A 16226-nucleotide genomic window follows, 5' to 3' on the forward strand; every position below is an offset into this window, starting at 1 on the left:
CATTGGAGTAATTTGGTAGCAGCAAAATAGACATCCAATTGATGATCAACAGATTCCAGAAAACAACGTGGTTTTGGCCATTTGTGGTGGGTGGGGAGCCAAAAACGTCTAAGAAAATCTCCGCGATCAGGCACAGGAACAACAGCTCATATGACCAGAAGGGGGCTGTTTTCCCCAAAATAGCCCCGACTCAACACCCCGCCCCGCAATTGTATTTTTCTTTTTTCAATTGCGTTGTGTCGGTGGAGATAAAAGATAAGAATTGAGTTGGGAGGGGCCACTTTGGTTTTAAAAAAACCTGCATTCGTCAACTTTGACAGGCTGTAGCGAGCCATTCTTATTGACCAATTCTAGCAAACTGGTCCTCGACTCTCTGCATATTTAGCCAGTCCTGTCTTCTACGTTTAATGACCCACAGAGATCTCCGTTTGTTAGTTCTGGCTTCTAAAGTGATTTAGATTTCGCAATGTGCTCATCGTGCTGTACTGATTTTGCTGCTATGCTGTTCAATTTTTTCTTCGAGAGGAGATCAAGAGAGATCAATGGTGGGGAGGCAAATGACAATGCAGCTGCAAACGATGAAACAGCAGGAGGCGCTTCTTCTTCTCGCACTTCAACAGAAGGTCAAGGAATGGCTACTTCATCAGGATATGACTATGAAGTATTCTTGAGCTTCAATGGATCAGATACTCGAGCAGGTTTTACCGACTTCCTTTACACTAGTCTTAATGATGCGGGAATCCGCACATTTAAGGATGACAAAGAGCTCGGCATCGGGGAAGAGTTTGCCCCAGAACTTCTCCAAGCAATTAATCAGTCGAAGATCTCAATACCTATCTTTTCGAAAGGCTATGCCTCTAGCGTGTGGTGTCTCAAGGAGCTAGTCCAAATGGTCGAGTGCCAGAAAACTGGAAGACAAAAGATCATCCCTATTTTTTATGATGTGGCGCCTTCAGAGGTTCGGCACCAAACAGAGAGTTATGCAAAGGCCTTTCTTGCACATGAAAACAAGAAGCGACATGACGAAAAGACTATTAAAGGGTGGAAGGATGCTCTCAGTGCAGTGGGAGCAATAAACGGATGGGACCTGCATAGCAAGAAGGAGAACAGGTGATTGCTTTAAGCATTCCGTCTCATGTACCTTCTACCATTAAAACTTGATGTGTTTCAGGTTTCTTTTCTAGATTTGTGTTAGCCCTGCTTAAATTGAATTCTGTGTTATTGAAGTTATACTGCTGAAATCTCGCTAAGTAATGGCACAATCCCAATTTTGTCCCATTTTATTCCAAGCATCATTTTTTTCCAGTTTAGTTCATTCATTAACTGTAAGTACCAACGCTAATTCATCTACAATGGAATAAATCCTTGAAGATCACATTCCGAATTTAATTTGGTCTTGTCAGAACATAGTTAATTCAACACAATTTTCTAACTCATTGTCTTTTGCCTCCAACAAACACTAGGCGAGAAGGAGAGTTCGCAAAAGAACTTACCCATAAGGTTTTCAGCGAGTTGAAAAAGGGTTATCTAGTGGTATCAGACTACTTGGTCTGTGTCGACAACCATGTGGACGCAATCATGGAAAAGATAGGTGCTGGGACAAGTGAAACACGGATTATAGGAATCCACGGGATGGGTGGCATCGGAAAGACGACTATTGCCAAAATGATCTACAATAAGCTTTTACACGACTTTGAGAATTGTTGCTCTCTTCGCGATATTCGAGAAGTGTCAGAACGTAATGGCATTCACTGCTTGCAGAATCAACTCATCTCTGGCATCCTCAAAATGAAAGGCATGGATATAAAAGACATTGATGAAGGAACTCAGACAATTAAAGAGAGGTTGTCTAATAAAAGAGTCCTCCTGCTTCTAGATGACGTGCATGAAAAGAATCACGCGGATGCACTTGTAGGTGAGCGTGATTGGTTTGGTAAAGGGAGTAAACTTATTATTACTACCAGAAACAAAGAAGTTCTTGATGTTCTTAAAGTGGATGATCGTTATGAGCTTATGGGCATGGATCGCGATCAATCTCTTCAACTCTTTAGCAAACATGCTTTCAGAAGAGACTCTCCTTTGATTGAGTATATCAACCAATCCAAGAGGGCGATAGGCATTGCTAGAGGCCTTCCGCTAGCTCTTGAAGTCATAGGTTCACTTTTATCTCGCACTGAAAAGAAAAGATGGGATGACATATTGGAGAAGTTGGAAAAGGTTCCTCATGTGGATGTTCAGAGTAAGCTAAAAATAAGTTTTGATGCATTAGAAGTTCGACAACAACATATATTCCTCGATATAGCTTGTTTTTTCATTGGATATGACAAAGACATTATGGTTCATTTCTGGGAAAAATCTAAATTTTTTCCGAAAGAAGCTATGGAAGTTTTGCAGAACATGTCTTTGATAAAGATTGGAAAGTCTAATAAAGTGTCGATGCATGACCAACTCAGAGACCTCGGCAGAGAAATAGTTCGTCAAGAAAGTAAGATGAAAATAGAGAAGCAAAGTAGGGTGTGGGATCCTAAGGAAGCATTGGATTTGCTAAGGAGACACGAGGTAAAATCCCCCGTGTGATAAATCTCCATGTTACTTGCGGACATTTTCTTTTTAAAAAGAAAGCCAGTTACTTTTTTGTGTTCTCTAGCACTATTGTGACCTACTCAAACCAATATTTTTGCTCTGTCAAGATTAAAGGAACAATAGTACTCCAACTCAACCCTTAAAATAGTGAACTTGAATAAATGTGTTTCGCTTCAACTCTTTTGTTTTTAAAATTGTCCATTGGGCAGGGAAAAACAAAAGTTGAAGCTCTTCATCTCCGCTTTGACCATGAGCGGCGGCACTATTTTACCTGTAAGGACTTTAAAAGAATATCAAATTTGCGGTTTCTTCAAGTTAACGGTTCGGAGGAATATTTTCGTGCTGAAGAGAGGCTTCTTTGGCACGAATCGCCATCAAATGTTCTTCCTACTAATGTTTTTCTAGAGAATTTAGATCTCCTTCCACATTTACAATGGCTTTCTTGGCACGGTATTCCCCCAACATTTAAGATTGCAAATTTCTCCATGGAGAATGTGGTTATTCTTGATCTATCTCAGAGTAAGATTACGCATGATTGGCAGGGGTGGAGCCATATGAAGGTATGTTATATGCTAGACAACACTTATTATTCCATCTTATGAGATTCAAAAGTAATCTTTGCATGATTTTTCTTTTACAGGAGACGAAGAATTTGAAAATTTTGAATTTGACCGGATGCAATTGCTTGGAGAGAATTCCCATCTTCTCTGCTGAGGTAAATTTAGAAAGATTGATCCTACAGCGCTGTAAATCATTAACTGAAATTGATAGGTCGATTTGTCATTTGAAAAGCCTAGTTTCCTTAGATGTAAGCTATTGTGAGAAACTTCGGAGGCTGCCAGAAGAGATGGGTAGAGATCTTGTGAGCCTTGAATACCTATCTCTAAAATTTTGCAAATCGTTGGAGAGGCTTCCAAATACAATTGGAAATTTGAAATCGCTAATTAAGTTGGATATATTTGAAACGGGGATCAAAGAACTACCTGATTCCATAGGAAATTTGGAATCATTGATTGAGTTGAATACAAATTATACAGGGATCAAAGAACTACCTGATTCCGTCGGAAAGTTGAAAATTTTGAAATTAGTAAAGATGAATTGGTTTGAAATGAGCAAAATACCCGATGCCCTCTGGACGATTGAGAAGCTCGAAGAAATAGATGCCCAATTTGGGGATTTGAATGTGGAAGTGGAAATTGGCAATTGCATCTATAGAAATCACTCCCTAAGGATCTTGAGATTGTCGAATGTTAGAATAAACGTAGTACCGAGGCTTCCTGAAAGTCTTATCATTCTAGGGTTGTGTACATTGCACATGGATACGTTTCCGAATCTCTCAAACCTGACTAATTTAGAGGAATTGATACTGACCTTTGGCCCATGCGATGACGCTGGGGAATCTAATGGGCCTGTGGAAGAATATCTGATGCCACGGTGGATTGGGAATTTAAGCAAACTGGAGACTCTGTTCCTAGACTCTTATCATGTGACCCACTTACCCATGGATATTAGTAGTCTCCTTCCTCGACTCCAACGACTTTCCCTCATATGTCCTAATCTGCGTTGCGTCCCGAGCCTTCCCTCCAGTTTATCATCCTTGGATTTGGAGTCTGAACACGTGACCGCCTTACCCGCAGATATTAGTAGTCTCCTTCCTCGACTCCAAAGACTTGAACTCTTGTGCCCTAATCTGCGTTGCCTCCCGTGCCTTCCCTCCAGTTTATCATTCTTGCTTTTGCAAGGTTGCATGTCATTTGGTTCCCTGGGGGATCTATCGAATTTGAAGAACCTATCAGATCTTACGATTATTGACTCTGTAATCCCAGAGATTCGAGGCGTTGATGGTTCAGAGAACCTAGATTTGCAGCTTTCGGAACTTCAACGGGTGGGGATATTACCTGATCTAAGTAATAACAACCAACTAGCATGTCTTCATGTGTTCGAGTGCAGTAATCTGGTTGAGATTCAAGGCGAACTACCTCAATGTTTGGAATCATTGAGGATTTGTGGCTGTGGATCTTTACAGAAGTTGCCTGATCTATCAAGCTTGAAGGGATTGAAAATAGTTGAAATAAGGCGTTGCGGGAAATTAAATGTGGAGGCAATTTCTTTGCTTTGCTCGGAGAAGGCAGTCATATTTGAGGGAGACTAGAAGAATCAGTGGTATAAGATGACGAATCTGGATACGAATTTGAATATGGATATGGGGGAGAAGACTGACGGATAAGTGCACGTTGCTCTTGAAAGCTTCTTGATCGCCGACCACAAATTGTTCCCTTGCGTGCAAACTTTAAACAAATTGAGGTAAGTTATTTCATCTGACAACCAATGTTTTCCCTTTTCTGCAATCAAACTCTTTCACGGATATGAACAGAGAAGTTTCACATGCACTTTTTAATTACCTTTTCGCGAGTTGATGACTAAAAATCTGATGAAGGTATTGGAATTATGATACCTCCGGACAACCAGAGGGTTCTTAATTATGTACAAACATTCGTTCTCTTCTACTAGTTTGGTTTGGCTTTTTTCGCCATATTCTCTTTGGATGGTTTCTCTGTGGTTTTATGTTTCCCAATTGGAGGTATGCATGTCGATCACATCGTTTTTATTTGGTTTGGTTTGTAACAAGTTATTAGATATCCTTGTCGATTTGTTGCTTCACTTATTTTGAAGTTGATAACCTCGCTTCGCTTTGGAGATGACTTCCTTGTACTGTAAACAATTAGATGGAATGTGTGTCAGAAGGTCATATAATAACTATGGTTCTCATCCTGGAACTTTACAGCATAATGTGAAGAAGACAGACACCCTGTATTGATATGCTTATGTTCAGTTTATTTTCCAGGAAAGATGTGCTTCTTAGTGGGATTTGCAAATATTATGGAGAAGTCATAAAATGAAGAAAGAGGAATTTTACTTGGGTAGCGGATCAATAGTTGGTGCAGCAAAACTTCCACCTCCAAGGTATCATAAATCGTCTTGTAGTTAAGGCTAAATTTCAGTAATATCGTTACCTACTGCCCAGGACATATGATAAGTCTCACTTGGGGTTAGAAATCATGTAAATGAAACTCTTGTGTGATCTCGATTATTGCCTACATTTTCTAGAAATGGTTATGCCTCGGTGATTATCTATAATAGAAGCCCTTCCATTCACCTCGGTTATACACTTATACTAGAGGATTCTTTTAGGTTTTAAGATTGACAAGAGGTGCTAAGGGAGAGATCTCAAATTGCCTTTTTGCTGATTTCTAATGTAGCTAAGAGGAATTAAAGTTTGAAACACTTACAGAAATCTTATTGCGTAGGGAGCTGTGGCTAATTGGGCAGCTGTACAAATGAAGACCGAATAAAGGAAAATGAAAATGACATCCAAAGTGAAGTTTTACGTCCACTTTTTAATTACTTTATGAGTTGATGCCTGGAAATCTGAAGAAGGTATTGAAATTATGGTACCTCCGTATAACCAGAGGGTTCTTAATTATGTACAAATATATGTTTTCTTTTCCTAGTTTGGTTTGGCTTTTTTTAGCTATAGTCTCTGCGGATGGTTTCTCCTTGCTTATGTTTCCCAGCTGGAGGTGTGCATGTCGATTGCATCGTTATTATTTGATTTATGACAATTCATTAGATATCCTTGTCGATTTGCTGCTTCACATATTTCGAAGTTGATACCCTCTGATTCATATTGGAGATAACTTTGCTATATTGTAAACAATTAGATGAAATGTGTGTTGGAAGGTCATAGCACTATGGTTCTCATCCTGGAATATTACAGCATAATTAACTCATTGTTGCTATTGTGAAGAAGACAATGTATTGATATGCTTATGTTCAGTTTATTTTCCAGGAAAGGTGTGCTTCTTAGTGGGATTTGCAAATGTTATTGAGAAGTTATAAAATGAGGAAAGAGGAATTTCACTTGGGTTGCGGCATCAATAGTTGGTGCAGCAAAGCTTCCATCTGTAACAGGAGAGGAGAACTATTTAGCTTCGCCAAGGTATCTTAAATCATCTTATAGTTGAGGCTAAATTTCAGTATTATCGGCGTATCGGACATGTGAGAAGTCTCACTTGGGGTTTGAAATCATGTAAATTGACCCTTGTGTGATCTCCATTATTGCCTCCATTTTCTTCAAATGGTTATGCCTAGGTGGTTATCTGTAATAGAAGCCCTTCCATTCACCTTAAGTTACACTAGATGACTCTTTCAGGTTTAAAGATCGACAAGAAGTGCTAAGGGAGACATCTCAAACAACTGACTTTTTGCCGGTTTCTAATGCTTATGAGGGACTCAAAGTTTAAAAAACTTGCAAAAATCTTTGTGTGCAGGGAGTTGTGGCTAATTGGGCAGCTGTATAGATGGAGACCGAAGAAAGGCAGATGATGGATGAAATTTGATGTTGACCATGTTCCCTCACAATCTTGGGGTGGTAAACCCTATATTCATCTGTTTTGGGGGGTAAAAAAGCTATTTAGGCAAACCTGATTTTTTTAAACTTTATTGTGGCCCCAAAAATTGAGTATTACATTTCATCTAAATGTGTGTTCTCTTCATTGTTATGCAATAGAACTTGCTTATTAGTACCCAAATGTTCTTTTACGAGAAAACACTTGAAGGGATTGTCTGGACCGGGAGAAATATTGTGTGCTTAGATTGGTGCTCGAGGTAGTCTTAGTTGAAGTACTTGGTTGCACCGAGAAATTTTTTATATGCCAAAAAGCCTGTAGTAGAAGGGAAGGTCACTGATTGAAAAGTGTTCTCCCTAGACAGTCTTTGTTTCACCTTATAAAACCGGTTAATCTCCAAACCATGCAAGTCTAACAGTTCCAGAATTCACAAACTTCTGCCAATTTTGCGAAGTTCAACACGAGTTCAACCCCCAAAAAAAGAAAAAAAAAGAAAGGAAATAAAAAAGCAGCGTGATTCGGCTATGGATACCTCAGCTCAGCATCCACACGTCCTTATTAGGTTTTATTGAGTTTGGTAAAAAATGCCACAGGCCCAAGATTAAATTGACAAGTAAAATTGCGAGCGCATTCATTCAATAGGTATCACAGAGTTGTATTTACAAGGATGATACATTCAACTTCATGCTATTTACATTCCAAGTGAATTTCGGTAGAGATCCTATGCATCTTGTGATGGACATGGAAACAGATTGATGGAATGCATTACGTGAACAAACTTCTTCTAGAGCTACCTAATGATCTTCACGAAATTAGGTGCTGACTTAGGAGCATTTTACGTTAAGTTACTCTTGGCATCGGAGTCTTAACGCAGCCTCAATGCAAAAGAAGAAGGATTCCTGGAAAGCATAAGGTTTCCTTAGTCTTCGCTTCCGTATTCCTTCAATCGTGCGTCCATGACGATTTTGCACGATTCCCACGTCTCCGCCATTAATTCTGCACCATAATAGAGTAAATGATCCGCAAGGCTGTTACCAGTTACTGATATGAAGAAACACACTCTGATAAGTTATCCGTAAATATTTCCGGTAATAAAGGACTGGCATTCTCTAGAATAAGCTCATCTATCACATGACTTATTGCACCTAGCATGATAAATCCACAAAATAATTGCTTGTAACAGGTACCTACGACTGAAACTACCTCCTTACCTGCTGCAAATTGGATCTTCTCCAGAGCCATCACAAACTTTCTCGACCTAATAAACCAGACTACCAAATCCTATATTATACGGCCATACCTACAAAAAAAGAAGGATTCCAATTACATGCGAACACTCACATAAAAAAGAGTAAGATTATCGCTAGACAAGCAGGTGGAATCAAATTATTTTCACATTATCTCACATCAATATGTTTATCCGTGACTGACATTGAGCTAGTTGCCAATATTATAGGCATTAGTAGACATACATAATTTAAATGATTAATACCTTATAATTGCACAGAGCTTAAGAATAGGTCATCAGCCATCATAGAGAGAGAGAGAGAGAGTGATACAAATTATTACGCGTCTTAAATTTGGAATTGGTACGAGAAACTCATGATAGCTTTATAGGAGAAGAGTTCCTTAAATATTGTTAGAAAGGTCATGAGTACTACAAACTGCCCTGCTTTGTTAAGAAGATAAAACAAACAAAACAATTAAAATTTATACGCTGAAAAAATGAGAGTACGAACATTGTTGGAAAATATAAGACTTCTCCAGTTAGACAGGTTGAAATAAATGCAAAGCAAATGTCAAATGCAGTCAGCGACAATTCCCCATAATTTATCTGATATTCTGTCAAGATCAAAGTCATACCACCCTAGGGAAGTGATGGTATGTCTTTTGTGGGAACCGAGAATAGTACGGAGGCAAATGAGGCACAATATATGTCCATTAGTTATATGTATAGTATTTGGCATGCTGTAGTAAGAAACAAACATTGCATTGCCAATACGAGGTTGTCCAAATGTCAAAACCTGGACAATCTGTGCTTCATGATTTACCTGGAAATTTAGTGTCCTTAGTTATATAAGTAAATCAAGTGAGCAATGGTCTGGAAAAAACAGCTTCACCACACATAATTAGACGGCCAAATAACTTGAATGTTAAAACTTTCACGAGGGAAAAACTACTATGCATCAATAACCATAAATTGCATTTCACAAACAAAGGTGAACGATAGAACAACCCCTTCTCTCCATGAGGGTTGGAGGTCTAGTGTTACTTTGTCTTAGATCCCATCCATAATTTTCCCAAAACCAAACCCCACAGCCACAACAAAACCCACCCCACCCTCACATCCAAGAAAAGGTGTTAATAATATGGAATGGTGGTATTGGGGGTGAATTTTCAACCAAGGCGCATTTAAATGCTTCCACAAGAAGCACTTAGATGTTGGTGGGGTGAGTCATATCCTGCTAATGACATAAACGAAAAAATTCCAGGTTCATGGTGAAATTGCCTCTAGAACCCCAAAACTTACAGTCATTAGTAGCAAAGGAGAAACTAAATCTTAAAAAGGGTCACTACGCATGGAAAGGGCCACGACCCATGGGCATGATGTCACAATCAGCTCAGAACAATTTTCAGCAAGAAACCAACAAACAAAAATGACATCTTAAACCATCCAAGTGTCCAGACAAGATGTCACAGTTGCTATTAATACTTCGAGAAAAGGTTTAGTCTAAAGTTCATGCAACCCACGATCCTATCGTAGGTCACGTGAGTGTTTGTATAATCTGTGTCCAAGACAAAGTTTGACCCTCAAAAATCACTACTTGTCATGGAGAAGAGAATTAATGGGACATGACTTTAGGGTGGGTACCATTTCTGGTACCAGTTCCACAACAGGTGCCTAGAAAACTCTGGACCACTCTGTCCAATAAAGCTGAGACAAAAAGCATAAGTTAGACATTTAGAATTGGTTCCAGCCTACAACATATCTGGCCAGTAGGCCGACCGAAAAGGAGCTGCTTCTTTTGGTTAGAGAGAGACAGACAGAAACAGTGCACAGAACACAGATTTAGGATCAATATATTCTAGTTTAAAATGCATTAGCAATTCAAGATTACATGACATAAAATTTGAGCTTCAAGAGCTTGCAAAAGTTATATATCTAGACCATAAACATATCAATAATCCCATAAAATTTCCAGCAAGTAAACTTTGTAATGATTAGTTGGAAGTCTTTATCCACTATATTTAGGTATTCAACCAACTTTAAGCTCCATGGCTTAACATGTAAGACAATTCACACAACTAAATACGTAGACCATAGATGGTTCAGGTAAAGGGTTATTTGCAACCCATTCTGCTTGTGTTTTGTCTACGGGTTGATTTACCAAAAAAGAAAAAAAACAAGATGCTGACCAATCGTAAATATAAATATGAAGCCATAGAAAGTTCAAGATATCCAGAGTCTCCAGAGTCTAGACTCTTCAAGGCAGAGTTGGCAGAGAATTCCAGGTAACTCTTAACAGACCAAAACTGAATAAATGGAAAAACACAATAGAGAAGAACCAATATCTGAACCCATAACAAGTTTTTAACTATCTTACCACAATATCAAGTCCATAAAAGGACGCCATAGGCCCTCCCATAGAATGCCCTGTCACCATGACGTTGATGTCAAATCCTTGACTCTTCTAACTGCATCCAAAATACCAGGTCGCATTGTCGTATTGTGACAAGCATAACAAATCCATGATGAACCTAAGCAAAGACAATAGAATAAGATTGTAACTCATTCCAAATCAGAAGTATCCACAACTTGCAAGAGGCTCATCATCTCTAGAACCATGGCTATAGGCATGCCGGGGTAGTTTAGGTTGAGCTGTTTCCAATAGAAATCTTCAATCCAATTCTGTATGCTGTAGACATAAATAGAAGTAACCACTAACCGAAAAGTTCAAATAACTTTTCCAAGGACAAAATTAGTGCAGTATGTGATCTCCTCATGACTCCATCTAAATTTGTAAGCACATAACTTTCATGTGTCACTGGAAATGATTCACTTTTTTCCCTTCTTATGGACAGCAGACCCATGTGCTTTGTGTACGCACTCACCGGAGGCTACTCTTCTTAGCTTAAAATTTCATCAAATCCTTCGCATGTCAAATGTAAGAGGAATAATTGCCAAAGTTAACATGCATACCTATGTTCTTGAGTACCTTTGAAAGCTATAACCGCAACATTAAGGTCCTGGCCACCAATATATGCCTACAGGTAATATATATTGATTAGAAATAAGGACAAAAAATTAGATGAAATTCAAATATAGAGGCATCACAAGCATCGCAAATTGGTAGGCCACTGCAACATGAATTACATACCTATAAGCAGTACTGGACGTCAAACTATCAGATCAATGACTTAGAACCCCTGCTTTCAAATCCAAAGGCATTAATAACCAGTCAGAAGCTAATAAGAGAAGGCAGCATATGCCCACAAAATCTCATCTCAAGAATTGGCCATTTAGTACTGAGGACCTATTCTTTACGCAACCTTAGCAAAAATGTCATATTAAAACGTAGTCAAATTACCTTGGTCTTTCCATCACAACTAGGACATGTCCAACTAAAAAGTTATGTCAAATCTGACATGTAAACCTGCAAAACAAAAAGCTTTGCATCTTGTCACAATGTTATTGTATTGAAATGGTGAAACCTGAAGGGTAATAACAAGAAGCTCTGTGTAAACGGGAGAAAGTTTATAAAGAACACTTACTACAGATGTATACTCCACCACTATCGTCACAAGAGTCTGATCGTAAACAGCTTGAAGAGCCTTGGACCTCACTCAAAGTTCTGCATTTACTAGTTGAGAAAATTTCAGATTGAAAATGCAGTCACAAGTTCATTCAATTACAAGCAACGAAGCAAGTTTCTTATGTCTCTAGCAAGCTCTTTCAACAAATCAAGTGAGAGGAACACTTTAAGGAAACATCAACTCAAAACAATATTTCAGTATATTTCTACCGTCCTCCTTCGTGAACTCAAAGAACTATATATGTTCAATGCAATGCGATGAAAGGGGAATAAGTAAACAACATAAGGCTCCTCTTTCCCAAAAGCTATTCCACTATAACCTTCAAGCTACAGTCCATCACTCAACTGGAGAAAAGCTGACTAGCTGACAGTCAATCACTGTGAGATACTCAACAAATTTTATCCCCAGAGAAGAAACAGCAGGATGAAATTTGTACCGAACAAATGTAAGGAAATTCAATCAATCCGACCGTATTCCAGTAGTAGCATTGATCCAAACTCAGTAATCCAATAGCTTAACAAAACCAACAAAATGCAACACAACACTATCAGTCATATGCTTTGAAAACATCCAAATCTACACCAGAGGGATCATTCAGCTATAGGTTTGCCCCCATTCAATCAGGCACTACAGCTCCACGACGATTCCCCAACCCTGAAATACCTAAATCCGCCAAATTCACAATACAAATCTCACTTTCCAAGCTCAAAACCGACGTACCCAACACTAGAGCTTCCGAATTGAGTCAAGAGGATCACAGCAGTAAGCTGGTACATGAACACGGAATGCGATTACCTCTCGCCCCACTTGCGGCAATCGAGCACGTCAGAACCACCATTGCCCTCAACCACCACCCGTTCCGCTCCATATTCTACAATAGAAACGGATCGAACAGCGTCATCGAGAAAGCGAAACTGCACCACAAAGAAATCGAATCTCTGTAACGTTTCACATAAGCAAACAATTACACGAAATTGAATGCCGCAAATCGCGCAGTGAGATAGAGAGATGGATCGCGATCGTCCGTATTTCTCGAATTGAACCTCGATTCCGGTCTCTCAGGTTGGTGGATTTCATGAAGATTCTCGCGACGGGATGGCGATTGAAAGCTACGGCAACTTGGGGCAAAGGGTAGGAGAGGATGATGAGTATACGACATTCCTGATTTGCCCTTGGGATCTTCTTCTGTTGTTGGCGGGCATATTCGGTGATTTCGCCGTTTGAGTGAGGGCACTGAAGGAAGTTCCTCTAGAAATTCAAATTTGGGGTTCTGTCTTCTCTCTTTTGCAGCTTCCCTTTGATGTCTCCACATTAGCACTTCGACTCAGCTTATTTGAATTAGTTATTTTTTTTTTATCTATCCTACTCTAATTGTCATCTCACTCTCAAATTTTTGCTCTATCTCTTTGTAAAGTACGGGAATCTGGGAATCGAACTCCACACCTGAAATTAAATGTCCCAATCACCAGTTCCTGAAAAAGTGAGAATTCGAGCCCTCTATCTCATCCATCCTAATGGGAAGGATGGCCACTAGAGCAACCCCTAGTATATGAAAATACAATCACTACTAGACGCACTATAAAGGTGTATTCAACTTTAAAAAGACAACTGTGTTCGGTTACACATGCCTACTTTTTCTCAATTTGGCTTAACAAACGGGGGGAGATGAGAGCTCCCATTGAACCGAAGTAGTTGTGCCTTCAGAGTATAGAACCATTAGTCGCTCTGAATAGTTTTGATTATAAATGCGGTCCTTAATCTAAGTTTCTAGATATGCAGGCGAGGACTGCCGTCGTGAAGGATGAGAGATTACGCAAAAAAAAAAAAGAAAAAAGAAAAAAAAAGAGGGTTCTACGGTGGCGGGAAGCAACTTGAGACAATAGCGATGCTGATCCTAAAAAGGTTACTTGAATCTGTGAAAATGTTTGCGATGTTGAATAGAAATGGTAGAGGACACATTTGGGGAATGATAAGATCCTGATTGGTGCTCAGTACCATTGTGATCGGGATTACCTTATGCTATGTCTTCATGAATTCCTGTTTCTCCAAAGAAATGCACCCTGCCTAGGTGATTGTCGATGAATGAACACATTACATAATTCATGTCAAGTCGATGCAAAGTCTCTGCAGTCAAATATTTGTATTGTAACGGTAGACCGAGACATTCCTATGTATAGGAGGCCGTAGCTCATTGTTCAAAAAATTCTCAGATTTACACAATTTGAGATAAATATGTTATAAGTGTACCAGTTAAGGGTAAGTGTAATACGGATATACTAGTTTAAGGGTTTTTTTTATGAAAATATGACATGTGCATACCAATTTAAGATTTTTTGTGGTAGTAAATCTTGTTTAAAAAAACTTGAACTTTGACTAGTTGTCCAAAGTCACTCTAGACTAGACTAAAGTCACGTTAGATCCGCGTCAGCTCCATTCACTTGTTGTTATCTACGCAAGCCGCCACGTAGGGACGGACTTGTAAAGGTATCTATTTTTGGGTCACCAGTACAAGTTTGCAAAAATTGATAACACGAAAAATTGAGTCATCAGTGTCACACTGGGTAAAATTTAGGCTTTTTAATGGAATTTTCTCAAGCCCAGTTAGCTTCGTTTGCCAATCGGTGTCCACACAAACGGACATGTCCAAATTTTAATGAGTAGTGAACTTTGACGAAGGTACTGGTACAAGCTTGGGATTTTGACGACACGATCCATCGCCATCAGGAGCCACCCACCTTCGTGCATTGATCCCCCGGCGACGTTAACTCCTTGCCCGTTTGAGTCTTTTGCTACACCTTCGTTTCTTTATATCTCCGTGCAGAGTTCATGACTTATGTCGATGGAAGTCGCGACCGCCGTTGATTCACTCCAACGGAGGTCGCTAGCCTCGTAAGGCCATAGATACGTGGTCACGTGAGGCAAGCCACCTCCATGACCGCTCGGAGCTCCACTCGGGTTGATTTGCTTGATTTTTGGAGCATCAGAGAGAGACAACCCTGAGCCCAACTTAAAAAAATAAATAAACAGATAAACTTCCTCGCCACGAGGGCATTTGGGTATTTTCGCAGCAGCAAAAGGAGGCATGCAGTCATGCACTTGCTGATCCAAAGATTCCAGAAAATCACAGGAACAACTCGTATGGCCGGACGTACAGGCAAAGGCGCAAGTGTGTCCCGTGCAGTGCCATTCCTGCAATTTGGAGGCAAGTGTGTGGGCATTTACGGCGACACCGTGTTGTCCGAAAATCCAATGCAAAGATACATTTCACACCGTGCGGTCAGTTTCGGTGCAAAGTGAACTCCACAGATACAAGATTATTACAATTCAAAAACATAAAAAAGAACGAGAGCGAAATTCTTTTTAATATTTTATTTTAGTCACCGAAGCCACTCGATTGCTCCTCCCATCTCCTCAGAATCGCACTAATTCATTTGCCCCGCCAATTTTGTACTTCTGTTTCTAAATGCGTAACGATGGTGGAGAAAAAAAGAGAAGAACTGGGTTGGGAGTGGTGGTAGTAACAAGCCACGGAATGCGGTTTTCTGGTGATTTTCTGGGGAAGTGGAAGCACCTCCCCGGAAGTTAGTAGAACTATGTCTATGTGGAGGAGGCTGGGGCTCACGCTGCAGCTGAAGTAATTAGAAGAGCGTTTAAATTGAGGTGAAGAATCAGGACCGGATTGGATCTTTTCTTCTATAATCATAAGGCATCTCTGGGGGTGCTGTCAATCTATTATCTAGTCCTGTTCTTTGCGCCTAACTTGTTGAATCGAATTACATGTTGGATATTTCGACCGTGAAGTAGCTTATGGAATTGAGAGAATCGGATGGTACGAAAATTTCCGATCCAAAAATAATGCTCCAATTTTCTTTATCTCGTTACCACAACAATGAATCTGGTCATCTCTATGACGTGGTTGAATCATAACAAAGAATATGGTGAAAGGTGCTTTCTTTTTCAATGACCAAATGAGGAAAAACTAGTTTATGCACGAGAGTTAAAAGAGGCTCTAAGCAACCCAGGAGTTAGATTAGGTTAGACTAGACCATCGATTGATAGAAATGTGGGTGCAAATTAGTCCCACAACATTATCTTATTACCTCGCACTCTCATATGTAAATATTCTCATGTTTGAAATATCTATTTGAATTTATCTTGCATTTTAGTCCACTCATCACTACGTACTTAATCCCTCACACACTTCAGACTGATTCTTAGGTAGAGTCCAAAACCGCATTAGTTAAGTAGATGGAAAAGAGAAACCCCCCGAACCTGTCCACTTACCCATTGTGCTTGTTATGACATTAACTAATGTCGAGCTGAATAAGTAAAAAACGACCCAAATCATTAATTCCAAATGAATAGAAGTGGAGCAGTATGTGAAAGCATCACTTCACAGTTAGAAGAATTCCTCTTGGT

The 16226-nt window shown here is 39.6% G+C and overlaps 1 protein-coding gene and 1 pseudogene across 11 annotated transcripts; one reads left to right on the forward strand and one right to left on the reverse strand.

Moving 5' to 3' along the window:
• Window positions 1–309: 309 nt before the first annotated feature.
• LOC115668018 (disease resistance protein RUN1-like) lies at window positions 310–6493 on the forward strand. Of its 11 annotated transcripts, XM_056308851.1 has the most exons (8): window positions 310–1110; window positions 1464–2559; window positions 2793–3143; window positions 3224–4887; window positions 5282–5345; window positions 5429–5547; window positions 5892–6021; window positions 6422–6493. In XM_056308851.1, exons 1-4 carry the CDS (start codon window positions 467–469, stop codon window positions 4733–4735), a joined length of 3603 nt encoding a protein of 1200 aa, XP_056164826.1. In that variant the 5' UTR covers window positions 310–466; the 3' UTR covers window positions 4736–4887; window positions 5282–5345; window positions 5429–5547; window positions 5892–6021; window positions 6422–6493. The 11 variants fall into 11 exon arrangements, with proteins under 11 accessions (XP_056164826.1, XP_056164708.1, XP_056164734.1 ...); XM_056308733.1 differs by having other exon boundaries at window positions 5282–5547; XM_056308759.1 differs by having other exon boundaries at window positions 5282–5547; window positions 6434–6493.
• Window positions 6494–7598: 1105 nt separating this feature from the next.
• On the reverse strand, window positions 7599–12706 carry LOC130137727 (uncharacterized; annotated as a pseudogene).
• Between the last annotated feature and the right edge of the window lie 3520 nt (window positions 12707–16226).

This window comes from Syzygium oleosum, unplaced genomic scaffold (assembly GCF_021117445.2).
Source record: "Syzygium oleosum isolate NSW1041296 unplaced genomic scaffold, Sole_v2.1 Sole_v2.01, whole genome shotgun sequence".
Lineage (NCBI taxonomy): Eukaryota > Viridiplantae > Streptophyta > Magnoliopsida > Myrtales > Myrtaceae > Syzygium > Syzygium oleosum.